Raw genomic sequence first — 19,774 nt, 5'->3', positions numbered from 1 at the left:
CAATGAGGTTAGAAAAAAATAATTTATTTTTTGAGAATGAAACAAACTTGAATAATACCCATGAAAAAAAAAAAAATTAAGAATAATACTATCTAATTATTATCTGTAGTAATATTATTTTGCACGATAATTTACAAATTATTTAATAATTTTAATATCATCGAACATCGTGTACTTTATGTTTCATTGTATAATTAAATGCAATTTATTTCTAGATATATTTTTATAATTTTTTAACGTTTATGCACGAACTTATTAATAAAAAAATATCTAGAGAATATTTGTAATAAGAATTTTGTAGGAATATGTTTAAATTACCAAGGTGTGTAAGTTCCAAGATACGTGTGACAAATAGGACAATAATGATCGGTACTTTTACAAGAATTCAACCAATATGGGATCATACAACAAGGCCAGCATCTATTGTTAACATCAATATCGATAAATCATTAATAATTAATTTTAAGAAAAAAATTAGATTCTAAAAATAATTTATATAAACGAATATTAAGATTATGCAAAGTTATACATGTTGTTTCCATAAATCTTTATATATTTATGTAACAAAAAAAAAGATTTTATCTAAAGTACTATCTCTGTCGTTAATAAATGAATTAATATATAAATACTAAAAAATTATTGAAGGGTTAATAACACTTTTTGTTTTCATTTACTAACCCACAAAGACAAAGAAGAAATGCACTTAAATGTGTGACACTCGATCGACGAACTTCTGTTAGAGTAATGACAAGGGCTAAGCATCGTGTACAAATAGTAGTTATGGGTCTTGGAGACCAAGAATTAGCACTTGCTGAAGAATAGATGAAAAGAAAATAAAAAATACTTTAGTTAGATAAAAATTTTTTAATTTCATATTATCACAGTAAGATTTAAATAAAATATTCTTATTTGTTACGAAAGAATAAGATTTTAATAAATTTTATGTTAATAAGATATTTACGTGAAACAGAAAGATTTTGTTCCGTAAAATATGGGCTAAGTTGAATACCCTGAACTTGAGCATAACTTGGTGGAGGAGTAGGTGCTACAAAAGACGATTGATTCGTAACTGGAAAAATAAATCTTCTAGTATTGTGTAAATTTGTTCGTGTAATAGCCGATCCTTGACGTAATGTTCCTGGGCTAACATATATCGATGAATATGTAGGTGGAGCCCCTCTCAAATGTTGAAGCGTATCTATCTGTTAGCCAAATTGATTAAAAATACGAAGAGGCAACTACGAGAAAATCGATTAAAATGTAGAAGAAATAAAACATTGCAACCTCTTCGTCTGTCGATGTAATACAACACAGATATTTTCCGAATCTCCAGATTCGACGAGATTGTCTTGCTCGATTAGCGAAATTATTTCTTATGGATGATATACTTCGTGGTAAATTGAACGTTTCTTCGATCGACAATTGTAAATCTCGATTAACTTAACAGGAAAGAAAGAGGTAATTATTATAATACGTTTAATTTTTTATTTGTTTTTATAATAAATGAATCTCTTACAATCTGTATTACACTACATTTTATTAATATGAAAACGAAACTTACATATCAACGATGGATCGTGTTGATCGACTACATCTACAAGTATACTGCGTACATCGGGCGAACGATTATTATAATCCGTAGTGATTGTTAGAATCTCGCTTTTAGAAATAGATCCTATAGAAGATAAAGGAGTAGTGGATATTTGTAAATTATCTTTTGTTGGTACAGATGCCATGGTTGACATGGACGAAGAGTAAGGGGTTGCAGCTTGCGTTGTTGTAGCGTCACAACTAATTGTAAGTTTCATTGACATCTTTGAAGCGATACAAAAAATTAATCAAATAATTACATACATATATAATGCGCGTTATAAATACTTAATCTCAATATGATTGATATATAATAAATTGAATAAATCGTCGTTATGTGTTTTACTAAAAAAAAAACTCGTATGTTTAATATAAATGGGAGAAAGAAAAAGATAGAGAGAGAGATAGAGAGAGAGAGAGAGAGAGAGAGAGAGAGTGAAATCTTTTAATGTATTTTTTTATATTTATACCTCCTTCGTTTGCTTTGCAGAAAAAGTAAATTTTGAACCGTTAATAATCTTTCCTTCGATATTGGTTACGTCCTGCATCGATTCATTGTTTGAATTATCTAGAAAAGGCAAATCAGTCGGTGTATTTTCTTCGATATACGAAAAAATTTTCTCCGAGTTCGTTGACGATGCACCTTCCATGCTTGGCTTAATCATTTCTAACTTCATCAAAACTAAAGGTTTTTGTATCGTCACTATCGACGATTGTTCTACGAGTTGAGAATCATTTGATACTTCGTTCGATCTTTCATTTTCGTATAATTTCGAATTTGCTGCATTATTTGCAGATGCTATAAAAAAATGTGACATTTACTAAGAATTTATATTAAAAATATAAGAAATATAAATAATAACTTTTTTCTTCAATAGATTGCTTTTTCATGATCTTTTGCGGTTCATTCTTCTATTCGCAATAATTAATAAAAAGTCTTTTCATTGTCACTTTTCGAAACTGATACTGAAATACTGTACCATATGTATAATGTATTTTTACATTATATGTATTAATAATATATCGTAATGAATGGTAATCCAAAATGTGTGTTTTAAGATTTGCGCACTCTGAAATTATATTGACGAAAATGTGAAAGATTTATAATATCATTGTATCATTCACTATGGGATAAAACATTATCGAATAAAATGAATTATTATTGTTTTATTCATTCAACAAATATCTACGAACCTTATATTCTTTTTTTCTAATAAATTCTATATTCGTACAATTAAATATAACCTTAAATTGTCATTGCAAATTCGATTTTACCGCCGCGTGAAATGAATAAAGATGTCGCTGTATAATAATACATATTCGACTTATTCTTTCTTTGAGATGTTAGAAAGATTCAAAAAAACAACAGATAAAAAACATAAGAGATTCTTTATCTCACCAAAATTATCCTTTCGAGTAAAAATATGCAAAAAGAAAAAACATCCTTTTGTGAAGAGACATAAATTCGTAAGAATGGCGATAGAGTAAGAGAGAGAAGCGCTTGCTCGGCTTCATAAAAGCGTTTTGCGTGGCGCTATTAGGAGCGTGCGCGCTGATGCCATTACGTGCGCGAGGCGAGAACAGCCGAAATGGAGGAGAGCCAAACATCGGAAAGTGTCGCCGTGCTACCGGACATGTCCGAACCGTTGACGAGCGAAACCGAGGAAGCGTCCGCCCTAACGACCGAACACGAGGCGCATCCTGTGGCCGTCACGGCGAGCGTCACTTCTGTACCGGGTGTTCCGGGTGTTCCTGGAGTTGGTGTACCGGTTTCTTTGCCTGTTGGTTCTATCATCGGTGTGGCAAACTCTACCAATGGGACGACCTTCAACGTCATCACCTCAGAGCAATTGCAGGTATATAAAAAAAACGAAAGATTTATTCATCACATGCTCGATCAATTCTAAGGTCATTTGTAAATTAACGATTAACGAAATATTTGAAAATTTAAGCAAGTTCTTATGTAAATGATATACATATATTATATATATGTGTTCTATATGTTACACGGTTATTTTCGTCATTGAATCTTATAATTTATGTATAATACATAAATAATAGAAGTATGTTTAAAAACAAAACTGTATTTCATCGGTTAAATTAATCAATTTATGTTATTTTAATGATAATACAGTAATTCTCCTTTTGTAGCTACCAGGTTCTGGACAATTTAAGCAAATGCTATGCGTTGACAATGGTTTCATCTGTGAACCACGTCATGACAAAGATGCAGATCCGTTAAGGTGGAATGGAGAATTGAAGGCAACTCATATAGTTATTCAAAATAGTACGGATGAGGCTGAATCTGAACAAATACATGTATCTGCAGCTAATTCGCAACCAATATGCAGTTGGTCAGAATCTGCTAATTTAGCAGTCTTGCCTGTTAGATGTAAGAATACAAATGCAGAATTGCATAAAAGTAGATTTGGATCAGGAGGTAGAGGACGGTGCATTAAATTAGGACCAGACTGGTATACACCAAGTGAATTTGAGGCATTTTGTGGAAGAGCATCGAGTAAAGATTGGAAAAGGAGCATCAGATTTGGTGGTAGAAGTTTACAAACACTTATAGATGAACAAATTTTAAAGCCACATGCGACATCATGCACCTGTGCTGCCTGTTGTGATGATGACAGTGCAGTGAGTAATTTAATTTATTTTTTGTTTTGGCTCTCCTGTTAATATCTGGTTTGTAAGTTTAATATTAATCATTCACTACAAAACCTGCTTGCAGACAGGTCCTGTACGATTATTTACACCATATAAACGTCGAAGAAGAGCCAGGGATACCTCTGATGGTGAAACTCCATCTCGAAAACATAAAAGTGAAAATTCAAGGGATGGTAGTAACAATGATGAAAGCGACAATGAAGTAGTTGTTCCTGATAAAGAAGTTTGGCCACAATTTGTATCTACAGATGGTTTAGTGGTACAACAATCTCAAGATCAGGATTCTGTAGTGCAGGGCGTGCATCAAACAGAGAATGGACAGAGTGAAGATATTTTTAAAAAATTGGATGAAATATCCAATAAAATGTTAAAGTTAGCTTATGAATTTAAACGTACGGTAGATGAAGCAAAAGAGATCAATAGACAACAAAGAAGAGAACAAGCATTAGTTGCACAATTGGGTGGCAGAGGAGATGTTATTGAAACTGTTGGTCTGCAGCCTGCATCTGATACACATAATAAAAAAGTAACGTTAAGTGTGTTTGTGCTTTTGTGTATTGCATATAAAATATTTTTTGCTCGCATGTATGATAATTTATTTTTTTTTCTTTTTCTCTTTTTTTTTTAAATAAAAACTTTCTGTTTTTAGTGTGCCAATTGCAATCGAGAAGCATTTGCTGAGTGTTCTTTATGCAGACGTACGCCGTACTGTTCTACATTTTGTCAACGTAAAGACTGGGCTGGTCATCAAGTAGAATGTGTGCGAGGTGCCGCTGAAACAGTTATGCTTATAGTAGAAAGCAGTAGTACAGATACTAGTGCTCTTGCCACAACTACAGGGGACCAATAGCTAGTGTTTCTTACACCCATTCACCAAAGGAATGTAGAAAAAGAACAGTCTACTATAGAAACTTCACAATTAAAAAAAGAGATGAAGACTTGAGATATGAAGATTCCTGGCTAATGGAAGCCTATAAAATTTTGTATATATTATAGTGGCTATTTTTTACATAAGTTAAAGTCCAACTATTTAAAGACTATCAATGAACATGTATAAAAGCAAGTTGTTTTTGAAGACCACACTCATGCATTAACATAATGTATATCTGTATAAATGTTTTGATAGTACATGTCACGTGTGGAAAACTCGATCCCTTCAAGAAGGAAAGTTCGTTGTATATATGTTAGTTACTATAATAAGTATAATGCTACATTCTTAAAACTGTATATTTGGAAGGAACGTTAAAATGAAAAATGACCAAAGGAGAGGTAATCTTTAAACTTCTGTAAGATTATTTGAGTATTGGGTTATTCAGATATTTCATATTGATTTTTTATGGAAATATAACAACAACATTTTTTAATTTTCGCAAATATTAATACTGAAAAATTTAAACAATTGTATTGAAAACCATTTACAATTTTTCTGAGCAACCCAATATAGTGTCATATCATACCTTTGTTTATAATATAGTTTTATAGGAATAGAAACCTTTTTTAATTATAAGCTTTTTTATGAAAGTGATATTTTCATATAGAATTTTAGTACAAATATCAAGTATATTATATTTCATTATCCATTTTCTAGATTGTTTTAATCTAAATTGATTGGCATTGTACAAATACACCATTTATTTTGAATATAATTTAAGTATGATTTAATGAGGCAATAATGATTAAGTTATTTTTTTAAGTCTGATATAAACCCATCATTTTCTTTATTCTGATTATTGATAAACATGTATAACAGCTTATAATATTCTTGAGATTTCTAAAAACAAATATTATTTATAACTTAAACTTAAACATTGTTTTTTTTTTCCCCTGAAAAAAGCACTAATGTGTACATCTGTTTTTCATAAGCAATGTATTGTGAATAGCTATAACAGTATCTTTAAGTTGCATTTAGGATTACCAAGAATTATTTCTTTTTGTCTTAAAAATTCATGAATAGGAAGAGTATAGAATAAAGTACCATCCTCTATCATCTTTTTTATTATCTTTATATATTTTTTTATGTACTGAGAATAGAATTGATAAACATATAATTTAAACATATATTTACATTATATTTAAAAAATTCGCGCACATTACTTTTTTACATTTCAAAAAAAAAAAAAAGAAAAGAGGATAAAAAATTTCGTATCATTGTTTATATATAGTGATAAAAGAATCTAAGTTTAAATTACATTTTGTACATACTCTTGTTTGTATATGTAAAATTAACAATTTACGATTACCCATCGTATATTTGGAAATGTATTTATAATACATAATTAGGTTAAAAAAAAATACATATAGCAATGGTATGTACAGGATTAGCAAATACAAAGTATAGATGATAAGATGTGAATGTTTATAAAAATTTAATTTACGAAATATCTTTGTAAAGTTTATATCGATTATATATTTAGAACATTTTTACAAAAGAAGTGCTTAATAATTTCCATAATGTTTCAATCTGTATAAAAACGCTTTATGTGACCTATTTGATATACCTAAGTAACCACTGCTAGGAGAAAAATCAATAGCAGAGGGCATTGACATTGTTGTTTGAAATGTGGGAAAATTTGAAAATACATTAAATGATGGCAAATGTAACATTTTAAAAGCATTTGCCTTTTTATCAGAAGCCATAGCTAATATCTCTGATGTAGGGTTGAACTTTAATCCAGTAATTGAAGTAACAAGATTGAAAATTGCTTTAAGAGGCATTGGAATTTTTTCTTTTAGTACTGTATTTATATCATACAAATTAACTACTCCTTCCCTACTACCAGTAGCTAAAAATTGACCATTTGGAGATATTGCAGTAACTAAACAAGACAAACATCCATCATCCACTGCACGATGTATACACGTTCGACTTTTTATATCCCAAACATACATTTCATTGCCATCTTCAAATATATGATAAAAAAAATATAGAATTATATAATTTTACTTTGAAGATAATTAAAATGTTTATAACTTACCTCCGTGCGTTATGAGTGTTTTATTGTCAGGGGTAAATGAAACTGTTCGACATTTTGTATTCATATTCAAAGTGCCAATAAGTTCTTTAGAAGAACTTGTTAACAGATAAATTTCACCTGCTCTTCCACACAATGCTATCAATCGACCATCAGGTGATACTTCATATTTCTAAATAACATAATTTTGAAAAGTTATTCAAATGAAAATATGTAAAAGAGTATCATTAATATAATTCAAATAAGCTTGCAAACCTTCATATTAGTAATACCATGTGGTAATGGTATTTTATAAGTTCTTCCACTAATCAAATTATAAGAATGGCAATATGAGTAAAATTGAGATCCTAGTAGAATTTCTGTTCCTTCTTTAAGAAATTTTGCTCTACTTATAGGAAATTTCTTATATTGCATACTGTATAATTTATTGTTCTCTATACCATCAATCTGTACGCATTACAAAATTTCCTTTTATATATGTCAACAATTTAAACAAAAAAAAATAGTTTTACTAACCTGAAAAAGAGATAAAATACCAGATGAACCAGCAATAAGAGCTAATGTAGAGGTTGGATGGAATTCTAAACTTGATATTACAGGACCTTCATTAAATGTCTGCTGATTTATTGATTTCAATGCTTTAATATCAATAGTTCCTTTTGGTAAGCTCTTCATTCGTGGCGCTTCTAAGTGAGAGCTATGCTATAATTGAAAATATTTATTTATTTAAATATAATATATTAAATAACTTTATTTTAATTTCAGTAATATAATCATATTAAAATACCTTCAGGATTTCATAATCTGTATCATCAAAATTTTCTTGTGTTCTATCAATTTCTGCCCATTTTGGAGTACCTACAAGATGTTTGTACTTATTTTCTAAGAATTCTGTATAAAACTTCTCTGGCCTTTTGCTGGGTAATTTGCGATTTTGAATATTTAACGCTGTTTCTACGCTTTGTTTATTTCAAAATAAATTTAATTAATGCATATAAATAACAAAATGGTAATTGACACATTTTAAAAATATTTTATACACTCACGTATAATGTCCATCATCTTCATCTACCCAGACTACTTTTTTTTTCTTTATTTGTTCATTTGTATCTATATCAGAATTTTCAGAAAGTATATCTTCATCAGCTTCCACATTATCTTTATTACATGTGCTTGCAATCTTGCTCTCATTTGTTTCTTCAATATGATTTTCATCTGGTAAATTATTTATAACATCACTTGCATCTCCAAAAACTATCTTTTCTAATCTATAAATCAATATTATAATTATAAAAAAATATATATAATATATTTGAATTAAATCTACTTTTTTAAATATTTATTAATGTATCTAAAGTTTTTTGTTTATAATTATATCATTACACTTTTATATAAAATAAATCATACATTCGTAGCTGAATAATATAAATTCATAGCTAATATTCATTAGCTGAAAAATTATTTGATATAACAATTACTTTATATAACAAATAAAATATCATTAGATTTACCTAGCTTCTTCTGTAGGATCATATGAATTTATTTTTCTTTTCTTTTGAAACATATTAAATTTCTTACTGCGCTTTATAGGACCTTTTATTATAACATTAGTATTCATATTGGGAATATTTGATATTGAATTCAATTAACAGATGCACTTTATTTCCTTCCTAAAATAAAAATATTTTGTTATTATTATATTTATTGGCAGAATAATTCTGTTAATCAAAAAGTATCAAATCATGTTAATCACATGTGTTAAATCATCATAATATATAATATATTTTAATATGAAAGATATAATATTTATTGATCCTTACCTTAAAATTTGAGGTTAAAGTAGTAAAACTTTTGTGAACGACACAGTCGATATTTAATTTTCACAGTATTCACAGATGTCTCTAATGTTCCTTTGATTATAAATTTTCTTTAATAAATACGTGAATCAAATGTTTAGATGATTGCATTATTAGAATAAAAATAGAGAAAAATAAAGAAAAGAATTAATGTATGAAATATATATTTATTTATTTTAAGTAGTAGAATTTTTTAGTAATATTTATGTTATACTTTTTATCACTCGTACAAGTATTTATATTTTTGTTGTATATTTAAATATTTCCGATTTAGTATTTTGAATTACAAATTATAAAAATATTTTCCAAATATGAATGTTTCCGCATATGAGTAATATTTTCTTAACTTTAACCTTGTTCGTCGTACATTGGGATAGAAAAGGTAGAATCAGAATAGTCCAATGTTTTCTGGTCCAATGATAATATGGAAGGACATTTTGGCTGATATTGTTCTACTGCTTCTAATAATGTTTCTGGATATCCTGGAGAATAATATCTGAAAAAAAAAAGAAACAATAAATTGTAATTTTTATAGATATTATTATGTTTTCAATTATTCCGAATGTTAATTACTTATATTATTATATTTATCTATAATACAAATGTATTAAATTAACATTTGACAATTAAACTAAAAAAATTAATAAATTATTCTATAATTACTTATAAAAATGTATTGAATATTGTACATTTAATTATACTATCTTCTTTATCGACTGTTAATGCGGTCAATCATTGCTTTTGCACAAAAGAAAGATCAAACAAAACAGGTGCATTTATGTTGAAATATTAATAAGAATGTGGAAAATGATACATGATAAAATATAACTACTATTTACTATAATTGTAATGCAAAATATTTGAGGGCCATAAAATTATTGATCCACTGCAGCTCAGATTAAACTTTTTCAATAAGATCAGCTGTGTGACAATATGGCGGATACTTCGTACATTAGCAACTTGACTTAAATTAAGATACACACAAAACTAAAAAGACAGAACTAGATAGTTATTTATACGAACTGGCAGTGGAAACGACTTTAACAGGATTCAATTTTCTGTTAGGTACGAGGAAATTCTCGCATCTAATTCGGTGAGTACATAATCGAAAATACATTTTAACAGGGTTATGTTAAAAAGCAACTAGTGTTTTTGGTTACAATTCACTGTATAAGTGTTTAATTTGTCTATTCGAATATTGTAACATACAAAATATATAATAGAGAAAGTTATAGTTGACGAAAATGAAATTGACGTAATATAATTAAACATAAGAGTATGAATCAAGTAAATTGATTTGATTATACATTTGGAATTTTGATTGACACCTTTACATTCTTTAGATCTTTTTTATTTTATTACCTTTCACTATTTATGTGAATTCATAATTGATTCTTTGCAGAAAAAGAAAAAAAAATGTAATAATAGAATTGCATATAAAGCAATAACAAATTTTTATCAACTATTACAGTAATATAATAGTTACTGGTTTTAATTTCGATTCAATGATTTCTTCTATTCAAAAGATCTTAATTATTATAATAGTTGTGTGAAGATATAAATAGTTTAATAAATTAACAAAATAGATTGCGCGTGTGTGTATGTGTGTGTGTGTGTGTATGTATAAAATGTGAAAAATGACCTTATAATTTCTTCAGGGAAGCAACAGTTGATTTGCATTATGTACTCCATAAGTATTGTGCCTGGTTCAGCTTGTATTTCTTGCACTTTTTTCAATGCACCTGATGTAGCAAATAGTCGTCTCGCTCTCACGTCGTGTGGCAATATCTAAGATAAATATTTCAAAAATTATATTTTTTGTAACTGAGTCATAACACTTCATGATTACAATAAATACATTATATAAAATACAAAAAATTATAAATGTATTATGAAATAAACAAATTTTTCATTGCTGCACGATTTATTATTATTATATATGTTACATATATATGTTAACGTGGGTAAAAAGTCGCGATCACATAATTACATAAAACTTGCAAATAAAATTTTTGGTCTGGCCAGAAATGATTAGTTTAAACGTAACATGAAATGCAAAATTGCATAAGTTATATTTTTAAAATAATACACAAAATTTGTAGAATTAACAACTGAAATTTTTGAACCTTTAATGGAAAAAAAATAAAATACGAATATAAAGTATGAATAATAATTAAATGAAATCAGCATGATATATTGAAATATTTTATAAAAATAAAAAGTATTTTTGGATGAATAAGAAAACTGTATCCGAAACTATTAAAAATACATTTATTTCTCGATTCACGGGGTACATTTAATGAGCTTACCAGTCATATATCATACGCGGTTACGAGACGGATCTTATCGCTTTATCGAATAGTCTTATGCTTTGTAAATTGTAAAGATGCTGATGTAATACAAAATAAAATTCTGAGAAATCATTTTTTTTTTTTTAAGTGTACGTCAGAATGATATCATTATTAAAGTTCATTAAGTATTCTATTATGTTTATCGTAAATCAAAATTAAAAAAAAAAAACAAATGTAAATAAAATTTCTGAATAACAAATTTTGTATTTGATTATGACATGAAATTATGAAGAAAACATAATACTCAATAAATAATTATTAAGCTTAAAATTGGAAAAAAAAATAAAAATATGACAAAAAATTATGTATACGTCGGACAAGTATTACGTCTTATTTAGAAAATAAATATTACTTATATTTGAAAACAAAATTCTTTTTTCGTATTTATACACAAGCAATTGAAATTTGCGTTATTTGCAATTTTTCATTAATCACATCTTGTTTGTTGACTTTACAGAGAAAGATTTGATAAAAAAAAAAGTTACAACTTCAACGTTAGAGGATATTTATGAAAGGAATGGTGAGCCGTGGGAAGATAATACAAAGTTATAAGAGTGTATAAAAACGCTGCTATTATATAAATATCATTTTATATTATAGTTACATTTATCATAAATTTATCGTCAACATTATGAAAAAAAAAAACAACGAATATCAGTTTTGATCAAGTGCGTCGTGTGTATGGTTGAAGAAAAATTCAAGTGACGGATAAATCGTTAAGATGTACATATATCGAATTGATAGAGTACAGTGACTGAATCACCCCAAGAGATATTTAGATTATATTTTATAAAACACCAAGATCCATTGGTACACAAAGCACGGACAACGAGACAATTGCCTTATATTTGCAACAGTCGCGTAACGTCTTTCAAATTTACGAAAGATATTAAAATCTTGTAGCAAATGACGTACCATTTGAATTTAAACAGAAGTTTCTATATAAACACATAAACGTATCCTACAAGATCAGTTTACGTAGAACAGGGAAAAAAGATACATCTCCGGGTTATTAAAGTATACATATACGTACATATACGTGTATAATTGTGTTGTATGTACATATATATATACATATATCATATACTATATACACATATATATACATACATACGTATACACACAGCATTTGTAAGTTAATTGATTGCTAATTACAGTATAAAAATATTAGAATACACCAGTAGTTTATTCATAAACTCTATGAAATATCTTTGTTTAATTTGTTTGCATATAAAACTAATCTATTGTTGAATGTTAAAATTCATAATATACAAATTAACATTTAAAAAGATTTTCAATTTTATCATTATATGAACAAAATAATTGTAAATTGAAATTGTCAAAGTTATTTGTTATGAAAATAGCAAAACCACATTATAGCTTTTGTTATAATCAAATGAATATGAGTGTTTATTAAAAGTGCTACTTTTTAGAGAATATTTTAACAAGGAAGGTGATAAAAGTGTATAACTTTGTAAGCAGTAATATCATTGTTAATCAACATGAAAGACAATCCAGATTGTGTTATTCTCAATACGGGTGAAACACATAATTATCATCAACCTGTTTCTGCAAAACCTTCTGTCGTTTCAGTTTCAAGTATTGATTCTGATGTTAGTGATAGAAGGGATGTACGCGAAGAGCTTTATGCTGGGATCTTCAGAAGGCATAGAAAAACTATATTGGTAATAGGCAGTTTTCTAAAGATGCTAAAGGTGAATAGAAACATGAATAGTTATGCTAGCATAAAACCTAATGATGAAGCAGATGAATGAATTATTTATTTAATTTTATTGATAATTTTGCAAAATATTTTTATAATTTAGTATCTTTTAAACATTATCATCACATATCTTTCAGCATCATTACAACATTCTTATTCACTTCTATTCTATTCATTTTATAGCATCTACATTATCAGGCAGATCTAACCATTATGGTTATATTAATAATCATTATACGTATTTGTAATTGATCATGTATATTCAGTGAAAATGTTCTATGTAATATGAATTTTGTTTGGTTATCATTTTTGTATACTAATTCCAAAGGAATAAAAATATACCAAATAAGGACTGCCAAAGGAAATATCATGCAAAAAGATAGAAAATTTTCATGCATTTTTATATATTGTAACATAAATAAATAAAAAATCAAGAATTAAATGCATGAAGTAAATTAGAGATACTGACGTAATTTTCGATGTTTAATCAATATTTCATGAAATCACATAATAATGCAACCTATTATTCATTAATGCAATCTGCACTCTACTAAATGTAGCTTTTATAGGACGAAAATTTTTTCTTTATGAAGGAATAACATTATTCATTTCCTTTTTCAGAAATACTTGGACAGATTACATGCTCTGAACCGAATATTTGGTTTATTTGCCATACGATTTGAACATGTTGCAAGACAAAAATTTTGGTAATTTGGCAGTAAAATACATACTATGCTATTCTTTCTTCCAAATTTTATGATTTATACTTTATGATATTCGTTTAATTGAGTGCTAGACTGTTTGTATTTGTTTTATTATTATTATTTTGTATTTACTTGATACAAAATTTCAGTTATTATCGAATCTTTTTGATAATAATTTAATGTTTTATTCTTTATATCTATATAATAATATAAAATATGATAAAAATTTGAATATTAAATATTACTTTCAATGACAGATATTTTTGTTGAATAATTGGTCTGAAAAAGTAGAATTAATTACTTTTGCTAGAAACTAATCTTTTCCTTAATCCTTTTAAGGTGGAACTATTGAATAAATAAATTTATGGCAGTGATGTATAGGTGTATTATGAGGAAAGATTATATACACTGGGTTGTGCTATTATTATGATGAATCTTTTCTAAAAAGAATTATAATACCTATTTCTAATGTAATTAGAACTAAACATTATCAAGATGATGGAAAATGAAAAAACACCAATACTTTAATATAACAAATTAAGTAGATTCATACAGATATCAAATCAAACGTTTTTTTTGTTACAATTCATTACTATATACAACTTTTGAGGCTTATTTAATATTTGTCTCTCCATTTTTGTACGTTTTGTATTTGTCTTTATATCAAATACTGCCATTAGAAAATATAATAGTTGAAGTAATAGGCAATAGAACATAGTTAAGTAAGAAATACATTCCACATGTTTTTCATGAAATCTTAACAAGTTCATAGTGTTATACACATAAAAAAAAAGAAAATCAATAACAAATTGTCCTTGTATTTTAGATGACCATTCAATGTCGAAAGACTGAGAAATGTGCTTTTTTGGAACTTCAAATGTGCCATACTATAACTTAGAGCAAAAAATAATCTAAATATGTTTGTGTAATTAAAAATTTCTCTATTTGCTGTTGATTATAAAATTATTAAACAGAAACTATATAGCATATCTGTAAATCCTGTTAATTATTATTAATAGCTTGCAAGTATATCTTGTATGAAGATAATTAAATGTCAACATATTAATCTGAGTTATTATATGAAAATTAAAAATAAAAATTAGAAAGAGTATAAATAATATGAAATTAATGAAATAATTTATAAATTTCTAATATTTTGCAGTTATTACATGCAAGGTGGAGTTAATTGTATTTAGTAAATAGAAAAGGATTCTGTTATAAATTAAAAAGAAACAGTATCTTTTTGCATAAATATTTACAATAAAAGCGCACTTATACAGCTGCTTGACCAATTTTTATGTAGAGCAAAAGATTTATATATGAATAGTTTCATAAATATCTATCAATTCACTCCTGTATTATATTTTACTTTATGTATATGAAAACAACTCATCTTATACATTAAATTTTATCATAAGCAATTATATATAAATAGATCAAAATATTTATGTTGGTTATCAACACTATGTAAGATATACAAAAGGCAATAACACCTGTTTTGTGTTTATATATTAATTGAAAAATAATATATAATGACTTTGTATGACACATCATTTGTACACATCTCACTGATATGTATAGATTAAATAATAAATCATTAATATTATATTTAATAATCTATAATGTAGTTTAATACCTACACTTTAAAAATTATTGATGATACTACTATGTATAGAACAATAATTTATAGATATTATCAGAAAAAATATTTATACTATTTTTAGAAATTACCTTGCTAAATTGTCCAAGCACATATTTCAAAATATTTGAAGGGGCATCAAACAGAAGTGCTTCTAGTGCTTCAATATGCAAACATTTTTGTAATATCTGTTTTAATGATGTATAACACTTTATTTTCAAATCGTTTGAACTCTTTGGATTGATATAGAGCTGTTAATCAAATAAAAAAAAGGGAATGGAACAGATATACCATAGTGATTATAAATATAATTTTTGTAAGAACTTACATACATCTAATAATTTTGGAAGAACATTTGCATCAGCTACTGATTTTGCATGTTCCGGTGTATGTTTTCCTATTTGACCTAATGTCCAAGCAGTTACAGCAAGTATATGATCAGTTTCATTTTCTAATATAGTACTCAATTGAATAACACTCTATAGTGATCATAAAATATACTTAAAAATACATGACTATATAACATATACTTTGTATCTATATTATATCTTATACCATTGATCCAATTATAGCTGCAGCAAATTGATCAGAATGGCCAGCAATATAACCAAGTGCCGTTATTGCAGGTAATTTATTTGTCAACTTTGATGTATTTATTAATTCATTTAAAGCAGCTATACCTCCGACGTTGATAATCAGTTGGGCCAGCTAAATAATAAGATCCATAGATGAATGATATACTTCATTGTAATAGCAACTTTACTGAAAATTTACTTCTGGTGTATGCTTGCAAATTTCTTTGGTAAGAATTGCTGCAGCTCTGGTTATATTTTCATCAGGATGACCCATATGTACTAAAACACTGGGAAATATTTCTGTCTCTATAACAGCTTCTGCTAAGTTTGTATCATGTTTTGCTATACTCCCTAATGTTGATAAAACTTGACGCTACATAAAAGATTTTTTATTAACAAAATCTTATTAGATTATATGATAAGTTGTATCAATCAACCTTCAATTTGACATCAGGATTAGATAATGCTTTTGCTAAATAAGATAGGGCACCAGCATCTACAATGGTATGAGCTAAATCTTCACTGTGTTTGCTTATATCACAAAGAGCAGATATACTAATTTGTTTAAGACATAATTCTGGCTCTTGCAAACATAAAACAAGGAGTGGTATTGCACCTAAACAATACATAATAATGACAACTATCAGAAATTATAATTTTGTAACTATATTGTAATTACCTGCATCAACAACAGCCTGTGCTAAACTTTTATTATGTCTAGCTATATATCCAAGTCCCCAAGCAGCTGCTTCTTTCACACCAGAATCAAAATCTTCTAAACATATAATCATTGTATCTAGTCCATTCATTTGTACTATAATTGATGCGGTTTCTGGTGAATGTTTTGCAATAGCACGTAATATAAACAATGCTGCCTTTTTAAAAAATTTCTATAACAATTTATTTTAAAAATAATATACTTGTACGACATACTAATATATGATATACTACTTATAAAATTGCATATATAAGTACTGCAAAACATAATTTTATTTATACTTAAGAAAATTTTAAAAATTGTAATTAATTTTTTAATTTAATTTTGAACTAGCTAGGACTTAAGTGCTTACATTCACAAAGCTCGTACATTTTGTTTTTCTATATTGTGCAACAAGCGAGGTAAAATATCTTCTTGAATAATATCTTGTGCCAGGTTAATATCATGATTCGCCAGTTTACCCAATGCAATCGCAGCCATATGCTGAATAGAAGGAACTACATCTGACAATAAAGGCCTAAGCAAATGTATAACACCCGCAGCCTCCAAACATTCAATATTATTAGGCTTTGATGTAAGATCAGCAATAGATTGTGCAAAAAGCAAACGTGCCTTTTGATATTGATCAAATACTATAAAATAAAAAATCTGTTAAAGTTTGTTTATATAAAATATACAAATAGATAATTGAATGTACCTTGTAAAATAATACGGGCTGTCATATTAATATATCAAAATAGACAATGGCTTGATGATTTACTCGTAAATCTTTCTTTCGTGTTAATTTATACAGGACTATCAATTGTTTCAAAACGAAAAACTACCGCCCTTTGTATAAAACTATATGGCAGGCTAGAAACTTTAGATATTTAAAGTACTAAACTTTAAACCATACTAACCATTAATATTCCTAAATAAGTTTTTTGAATATTAGTCAGAAATAACCAATCAGAATTCTCTTAGAAACTAAATATTTTTCATGAAAATGTGATCTACATAACACACACACACACATTAATAGCCGTATCCAATTGATGTAATTCAAATTGTGTAGTTTTGTTATTGAGTATCAAGTAAAGTTTGTTATAACCATACAAATGTCTGATAAACTATTAATTAAGGAAAAGGAATTATATCAATTAAATAAAGCATTAGAAATAAAAACGCGTCATGTTCTGGAGGAAATCAAATCTATTGCAGACCGACGGTTTCATAATAACTCGTCTAGACAGAATAATGATCTGCCTAATACTATAGATAGGGATAAAAAAAATTCAGAACATTCACTGAATACAAATAAGGTACTACAAAATATTACGATCGAACAAAGTACTGTTCCGTTACATAATATAATAGAAAGTACATCAAATTTATCCAAACAGTGAGTATATAATAAATATTATAAGTAAATTTACTATAATAATATACTGATCTCAAAGAAATATTAACAAATAATTGTAATATTTTTAACGATATGTAAATAAATACGTAAATTTTTTAAGCAACATAATAAGTTATATATTTATTTTATTTTTATATTTATATATAAGAGATTAAATTTTATATATGTTTTTCTTAATTATATTCAAATTTTTATTAGAAATTTTGAAAATCTGCAAAATCAAAATGGAGTCAATAAAAATAACGAGACTGTTTTACATGAAGGAAATAATTCAGAGAATAAAACTCTCATTAATTTTCTCAAATCTAAAATAGATATGCTACATAATGAATTAAAAGTAATTCAAGTTGAATATAAAAATAAGGTAATATTAATTATAAAGAATAATTTTACAAAAAACAAGCATTGTCTTATTGTTAATTAATTCAATATATATATATAATATATATTATAGGTTAATGATTATGAGAGATTGGAAAGTGAAAATAAAAAGCTTGATTGTTGCAAGTTAAAATTGCATAATCAAGTAACATCATTAAAAGAAACAGTTACGAAACTTGAAAATAATAATTCTAATTTACATGACCAAAATTTAGCTTCGAATACTGAAAATTTAAATCTAAGAAAGGTATTGATTACTTATTATGGATTATGTGTGTCATCTTTCATAATATTGATTTTAATATAATAATAATATTTAGGATGTAGAAGGACTAAAAAAAGAAATCAAAACTTTAAATCATCAATTAAATAATTTTGACTTACGATTAAACAGATCTTTGGAAGAAAATGAAAAATTAAAAAATACTATTAAGTTTAATCATCTTGAAGAAAAAGTATGTATACTTTCTTGGTAAAGATATAAAACATGTGAATACACGTTATTATTCCATATATAAAGTCATTTTCATATATGTTTATACCTATATATACAGGAATTACGAGATCAAATCAGAAAACTTCAAGAAGATAAAAGACAAGGAATAAAACATTTAGAAAAACAACGATTAGAATTACTTCAAGCATTCAAAAAGCAATCATTGCTTATAGATAATTTGAAGAAACAAAATGTATGTAATATTCATAGATTATTTTAAAGAGTTGCTGAGTTATATATCTCTTTTTTTTATATTCTATATAATAATTTTTAACAGGCGTTTATGACAGCAGTTGAGCATATGCAATTTGTGGAAGAAGATTTTTCTAAACTTCTGTTATGGAAACCAAATAACTTGTAAAACTATTAAAGTACAAAATTAGATTATTGAATTTACATGAATGATGTTACTTTGAAGATTTGTATCAAATACTTAAAAGTTGTAACATTCTCATTCTATGTTTTTAATAATATTTATACAGTACAATGAAGCCATATTATTATTGTAAGTAATTTATACTTTTTGTAATCAAAAGATAAAATAAAATATTATAATTCCTATACCAGTTTTAATTATATTATTGTAAGAATTTAGTATAACATTTTATATTTAAATATATATTTTTAAAATGTTAGTTTTCCTTTGAAAAAATATCAGTAATAGCATATTTATATACAACATGTGTGCATGTGT

General features: G+C 26.7%; 7 protein-coding genes across 12 annotated transcripts in view; 3 read left to right on the top strand and 4 right to left on the bottom strand.

Moving 5' to 3' along the window:
• Window positions 1-152: 152 nt before the first annotated feature.
• Window positions 153-3,086, bottom strand: LOC122632057. Of its 3 annotated transcripts, none has more exons than XM_043818469.1 (8): window positions 2,990-3,086; window positions 2,454-2,660; window positions 2,061-2,389; window positions 1,562-1,814; window positions 1,285-1,439; window positions 962-1,202; window positions 679-811; window positions 154-420 (listed from the first exon to the last, which is right to left on the bottom strand). In XM_043818469.1, exons 2-8 carry the CDS (start codon window positions 2,479-2,481, stop codon window positions 315-317), a joined length of 1,245 nt encoding a protein of 414 aa, XP_043674404.1. In that variant the 5' UTR covers window positions 2,482-2,660; window positions 2,990-3,086; the 3' UTR covers window positions 154-314. The 3 variants fall into 3 exon arrangements, with proteins under 3 accessions (XP_043674405.1, XP_043674404.1, XP_043674403.1); XM_043818468.1 differs by lacking the exon at window positions 2,990-3,086 and adding an exon at window positions 2,785-2,920; XM_043818470.1 differs by lacking the exon at window positions 2,990-3,086 and having other exon boundaries at window positions 153-420; window positions 2,061-2,411; window positions 2,454-2,548.
• A 93-nt stretch (window positions 3,087-3,179) lies between these two features.
• Window positions 3,180-5,544, top strand: LOC122632055 (deformed epidermal autoregulatory factor 1). 2 transcript variants are annotated; one of them, XM_043818461.1, is made up of 4 exons: window positions 3,180-3,446; window positions 3,742-4,233; window positions 4,328-4,789; window positions 4,913-5,544. In XM_043818461.1, the coding sequence occupies exons 1-4, from the start codon at window positions 3,180-3,182 to the stop codon at window positions 5,111-5,113; spliced, it is 1,422 nt and encodes a 473-aa protein (XP_043674396.1). In that variant the 3' UTR covers window positions 5,114-5,544. The 2 variants fall into 2 exon arrangements, with proteins under 2 accessions (XP_043674396.1, XP_043674397.1); XM_043818462.1 differs by having other exon boundaries at window positions 4,328-4,794.
• Window positions 5,545-6,644: 1,100 nt separating this feature from the next.
• LOC122632052 (U3 small nucleolar RNA-associated protein 18 homolog) lies at window positions 6,645-9,186 on the bottom strand. The gene is made up of 8 exons (XM_043818457.1): window positions 9,056-9,186; window positions 8,747-8,905; window positions 8,282-8,503; window positions 8,023-8,194; window positions 7,752-7,937; window positions 7,491-7,682; window positions 7,239-7,407; window positions 6,645-7,163 (listed from the first exon to the last, which is right to left on the bottom strand). Exons 2-8 carry the CDS (start codon window positions 8,851-8,853, stop codon window positions 6,700-6,702), a joined length of 1,512 nt encoding a protein of 503 aa, XP_043674392.1. The 5' UTR covers window positions 8,854-8,905; window positions 9,056-9,186; the 3' UTR covers window positions 6,645-6,699.
• A 146-nt stretch (window positions 9,187-9,332) lies between these two features.
• On the bottom strand, window positions 9,333-17,805 carry LOC122632051 (sperm-associated antigen 6-like). The gene is made up of 10 exons (XM_043818456.1): window positions 17,499-17,805; window positions 17,171-17,433; window positions 16,763-16,973; window positions 16,521-16,699; window positions 16,283-16,456; window positions 16,064-16,216; window positions 15,841-15,987; window positions 15,601-15,759; window positions 10,734-10,879; window positions 9,333-9,587 (listed from the first exon to the last, which is right to left on the bottom strand). The coding sequence occupies exons 1-10, from the start codon at window positions 17,521-17,523 to the stop codon at window positions 9,440-9,442; spliced, it is 1,605 nt and encodes a 534-aa protein (XP_043674391.1). The 5' UTR covers window positions 17,524-17,805; the 3' UTR covers window positions 9,333-9,439.
• Window positions 9,930-15,470, top strand: LOC122632059. Of its 3 annotated transcripts, XM_043818472.1 has the most exons (5): window positions 9,943-10,184; window positions 11,900-12,573; window positions 12,876-13,157; window positions 13,787-13,872; window positions 14,209-15,469. In XM_043818472.1, exons 3-5 carry the CDS (start codon window positions 12,945-12,947, stop codon window positions 14,219-14,221), a joined length of 312 nt encoding a protein of 103 aa, XP_043674407.1. In that variant the 5' UTR covers window positions 9,943-10,184; window positions 11,900-12,573; window positions 12,876-12,944; the 3' UTR covers window positions 14,222-15,469. The 3 variants fall into 3 exon arrangements, with proteins under 3 accessions (XP_043674410.1, XP_043674407.1, XP_043674409.1); XM_043818475.1 differs by having other exon boundaries at window positions 9,930-10,184; window positions 11,900-13,127; window positions 14,209-15,470; XM_043818474.1 differs by lacking the exons at window positions 9,943-10,184; window positions 11,900-12,573 and having other exon boundaries at window positions 12,683-13,157; window positions 13,787-15,470.
• LOC122632049 (tyrosine-protein phosphatase non-receptor type 4) overlaps window positions 10,575-19,774 on the bottom strand; it is a 27,475-nt gene continuing 18,275 nt past the window's right edge. Inside the window, exon 17 of the mRNA XM_043818453.1 lies at window positions 10,575-10,712. Coding sequence (XP_043674388.1) covers window positions 10,658-10,712 — 55 coding nt within the window. The 3' untranslated portion in view covers window positions 10,575-10,657. The remainder of the gene's footprint in view (window positions 10,713-19,774) is intronic.
• On the top strand, window positions 17,834-19,635 carry LOC122632058 (uncharacterized protein PFB0765w-like). Its single transcript, XM_043818471.1, has 6 exons — window positions 17,834-18,182; window positions 18,402-18,567; window positions 18,658-18,831; window positions 18,905-19,039; window positions 19,139-19,273; window positions 19,358-19,635. The coding sequence occupies exons 1-6, from the start codon at window positions 17,899-17,901 to the stop codon at window positions 19,439-19,441; spliced, it is 978 nt and encodes a 325-aa protein (XP_043674406.1). The 5' UTR covers window positions 17,834-17,898; the 3' UTR covers window positions 19,442-19,635.

Source organism: Vespula pensylvanica, chromosome 9, assembly GCF_014466175.1.
Source record: "Vespula pensylvanica isolate Volc-1 chromosome 9, ASM1446617v1, whole genome shotgun sequence".
Lineage (NCBI taxonomy): Eukaryota > Metazoa > Arthropoda > Insecta > Hymenoptera > Vespidae > Vespula > Vespula pensylvanica.
The sequence above is the reverse complement of the archived record's forward strand: the minus strand, read 5'-3'. Positions and strand labels throughout refer to the sequence as shown.

Excerpts from the sequence above, each read along its gene's own strand:
- LOC122632057 (XM_043818469.1), bottom strand. The coding sequence starts at position 2,481 with ATGAAAAAGCAATCTATTGAAGAAAAAA. Across the intron at positions 1,815-2,060 it reads CTGCAAAGCAAACGAAGGAG|ATGTCAATGAAACTTACAAT; the intron begins GTATAAATATAA and ends ATCGCTTCAAAG. Across the intron at positions 1,440-1,561 it reads ACACGATCCATCGTTGATAT|TTAATCGAGATTTACAATTG; the intron begins GTAAGTTTCGTT and ends TTTCCTGTTAAG.
- LOC122632055 (XM_043818461.1), top strand. The coding sequence starts at position 3,180 with ATGGAGGAGAGCCAAACATCGGAAAGTGTCGCCGTGCTACCGGACATG. Across the intron at positions 4,234-4,327 it reads GTTGTGATGATGACAGTGCA|ACAGGTCCTGTACGATTATT; the intron begins GTGAGTAATTTA and ends ACCTGCTTGCAG. Across the intron at positions 4,790-4,912 it reads CTGATACACATAATAAAAAA|TGTGCCAATTGCAATCGAGA; the intron begins GTAACGTTAAGT and ends TTCTGTTTTTAG.
- LOC122632052 (XM_043818457.1), bottom strand. The coding sequence starts at position 8,853 with ATGAATACTAATGTTATAATAAAAGGTCCTATAAAGCGCAGTAAGAAA. Across the intron at positions 7,938-8,022 it reads CAGATTATGAAATCCTGAAG|CATAGCTCTCACTTAGAAGC; the intron begins GTATTTTAATAT and ends TTTCAATTATAG. Across the intron at positions 7,408-7,490 it reads ATGGTATTACTAATATGAAG|AAATATGAAGTATCACCTGA; the intron begins GTTTGCAAGCTT and ends TATGTTATTTAG.
- LOC122632059 (XM_043818472.1), top strand. The coding sequence starts at position 12,945 with ATGAAAGACAATCCAGATTGTGTTATTCTCAATACGGGTGAAACACAT. Across the intron at positions 13,158-13,786 it reads GTTTTCTAAAGATGCTAAAG|AAATACTTGGACAGATTACA; the intron begins GTGAATAGAAAC and ends TTCCTTTTTCAG.
- LOC122632051 (XM_043818456.1), bottom strand. The coding sequence starts at position 17,523 with ATGACAGCCCGTATTATTTTACAAG. Across the intron at positions 16,974-17,170 it reads ACAATATAGAAAAACAAAAT|AAATTTTTTAAAAAGGCAGC; the intron begins GTACGAGCTTTG and ends AAATTGTTATAG. Across the intron at positions 9,588-10,733 it reads TTCCCTGAAGAAATTATAAG|ATATTATTCTCCAGGATATC; the intron begins GTCATTTTTCAC and ends TTTTTTTTTCAG.
- LOC122632058 (XM_043818471.1), top strand. The coding sequence starts at position 17,899 with ATGTCTGATAAACTATTAATTAAGGAAAAGGAATTATATCAATTAAAT. Across the intron at positions 18,183-18,401 it reads ACATCAAATTTATCCAAACA|AAATTTTGAAAATCTGCAAA; the intron begins GTGAGTATATAA and ends AATTTTTATTAG. Across the intron at positions 19,040-19,138 it reads TTAATCATCTTGAAGAAAAA|GAATTACGAGATCAAATCAG; the intron begins GTATGTATACTT and ends CTATATATACAG.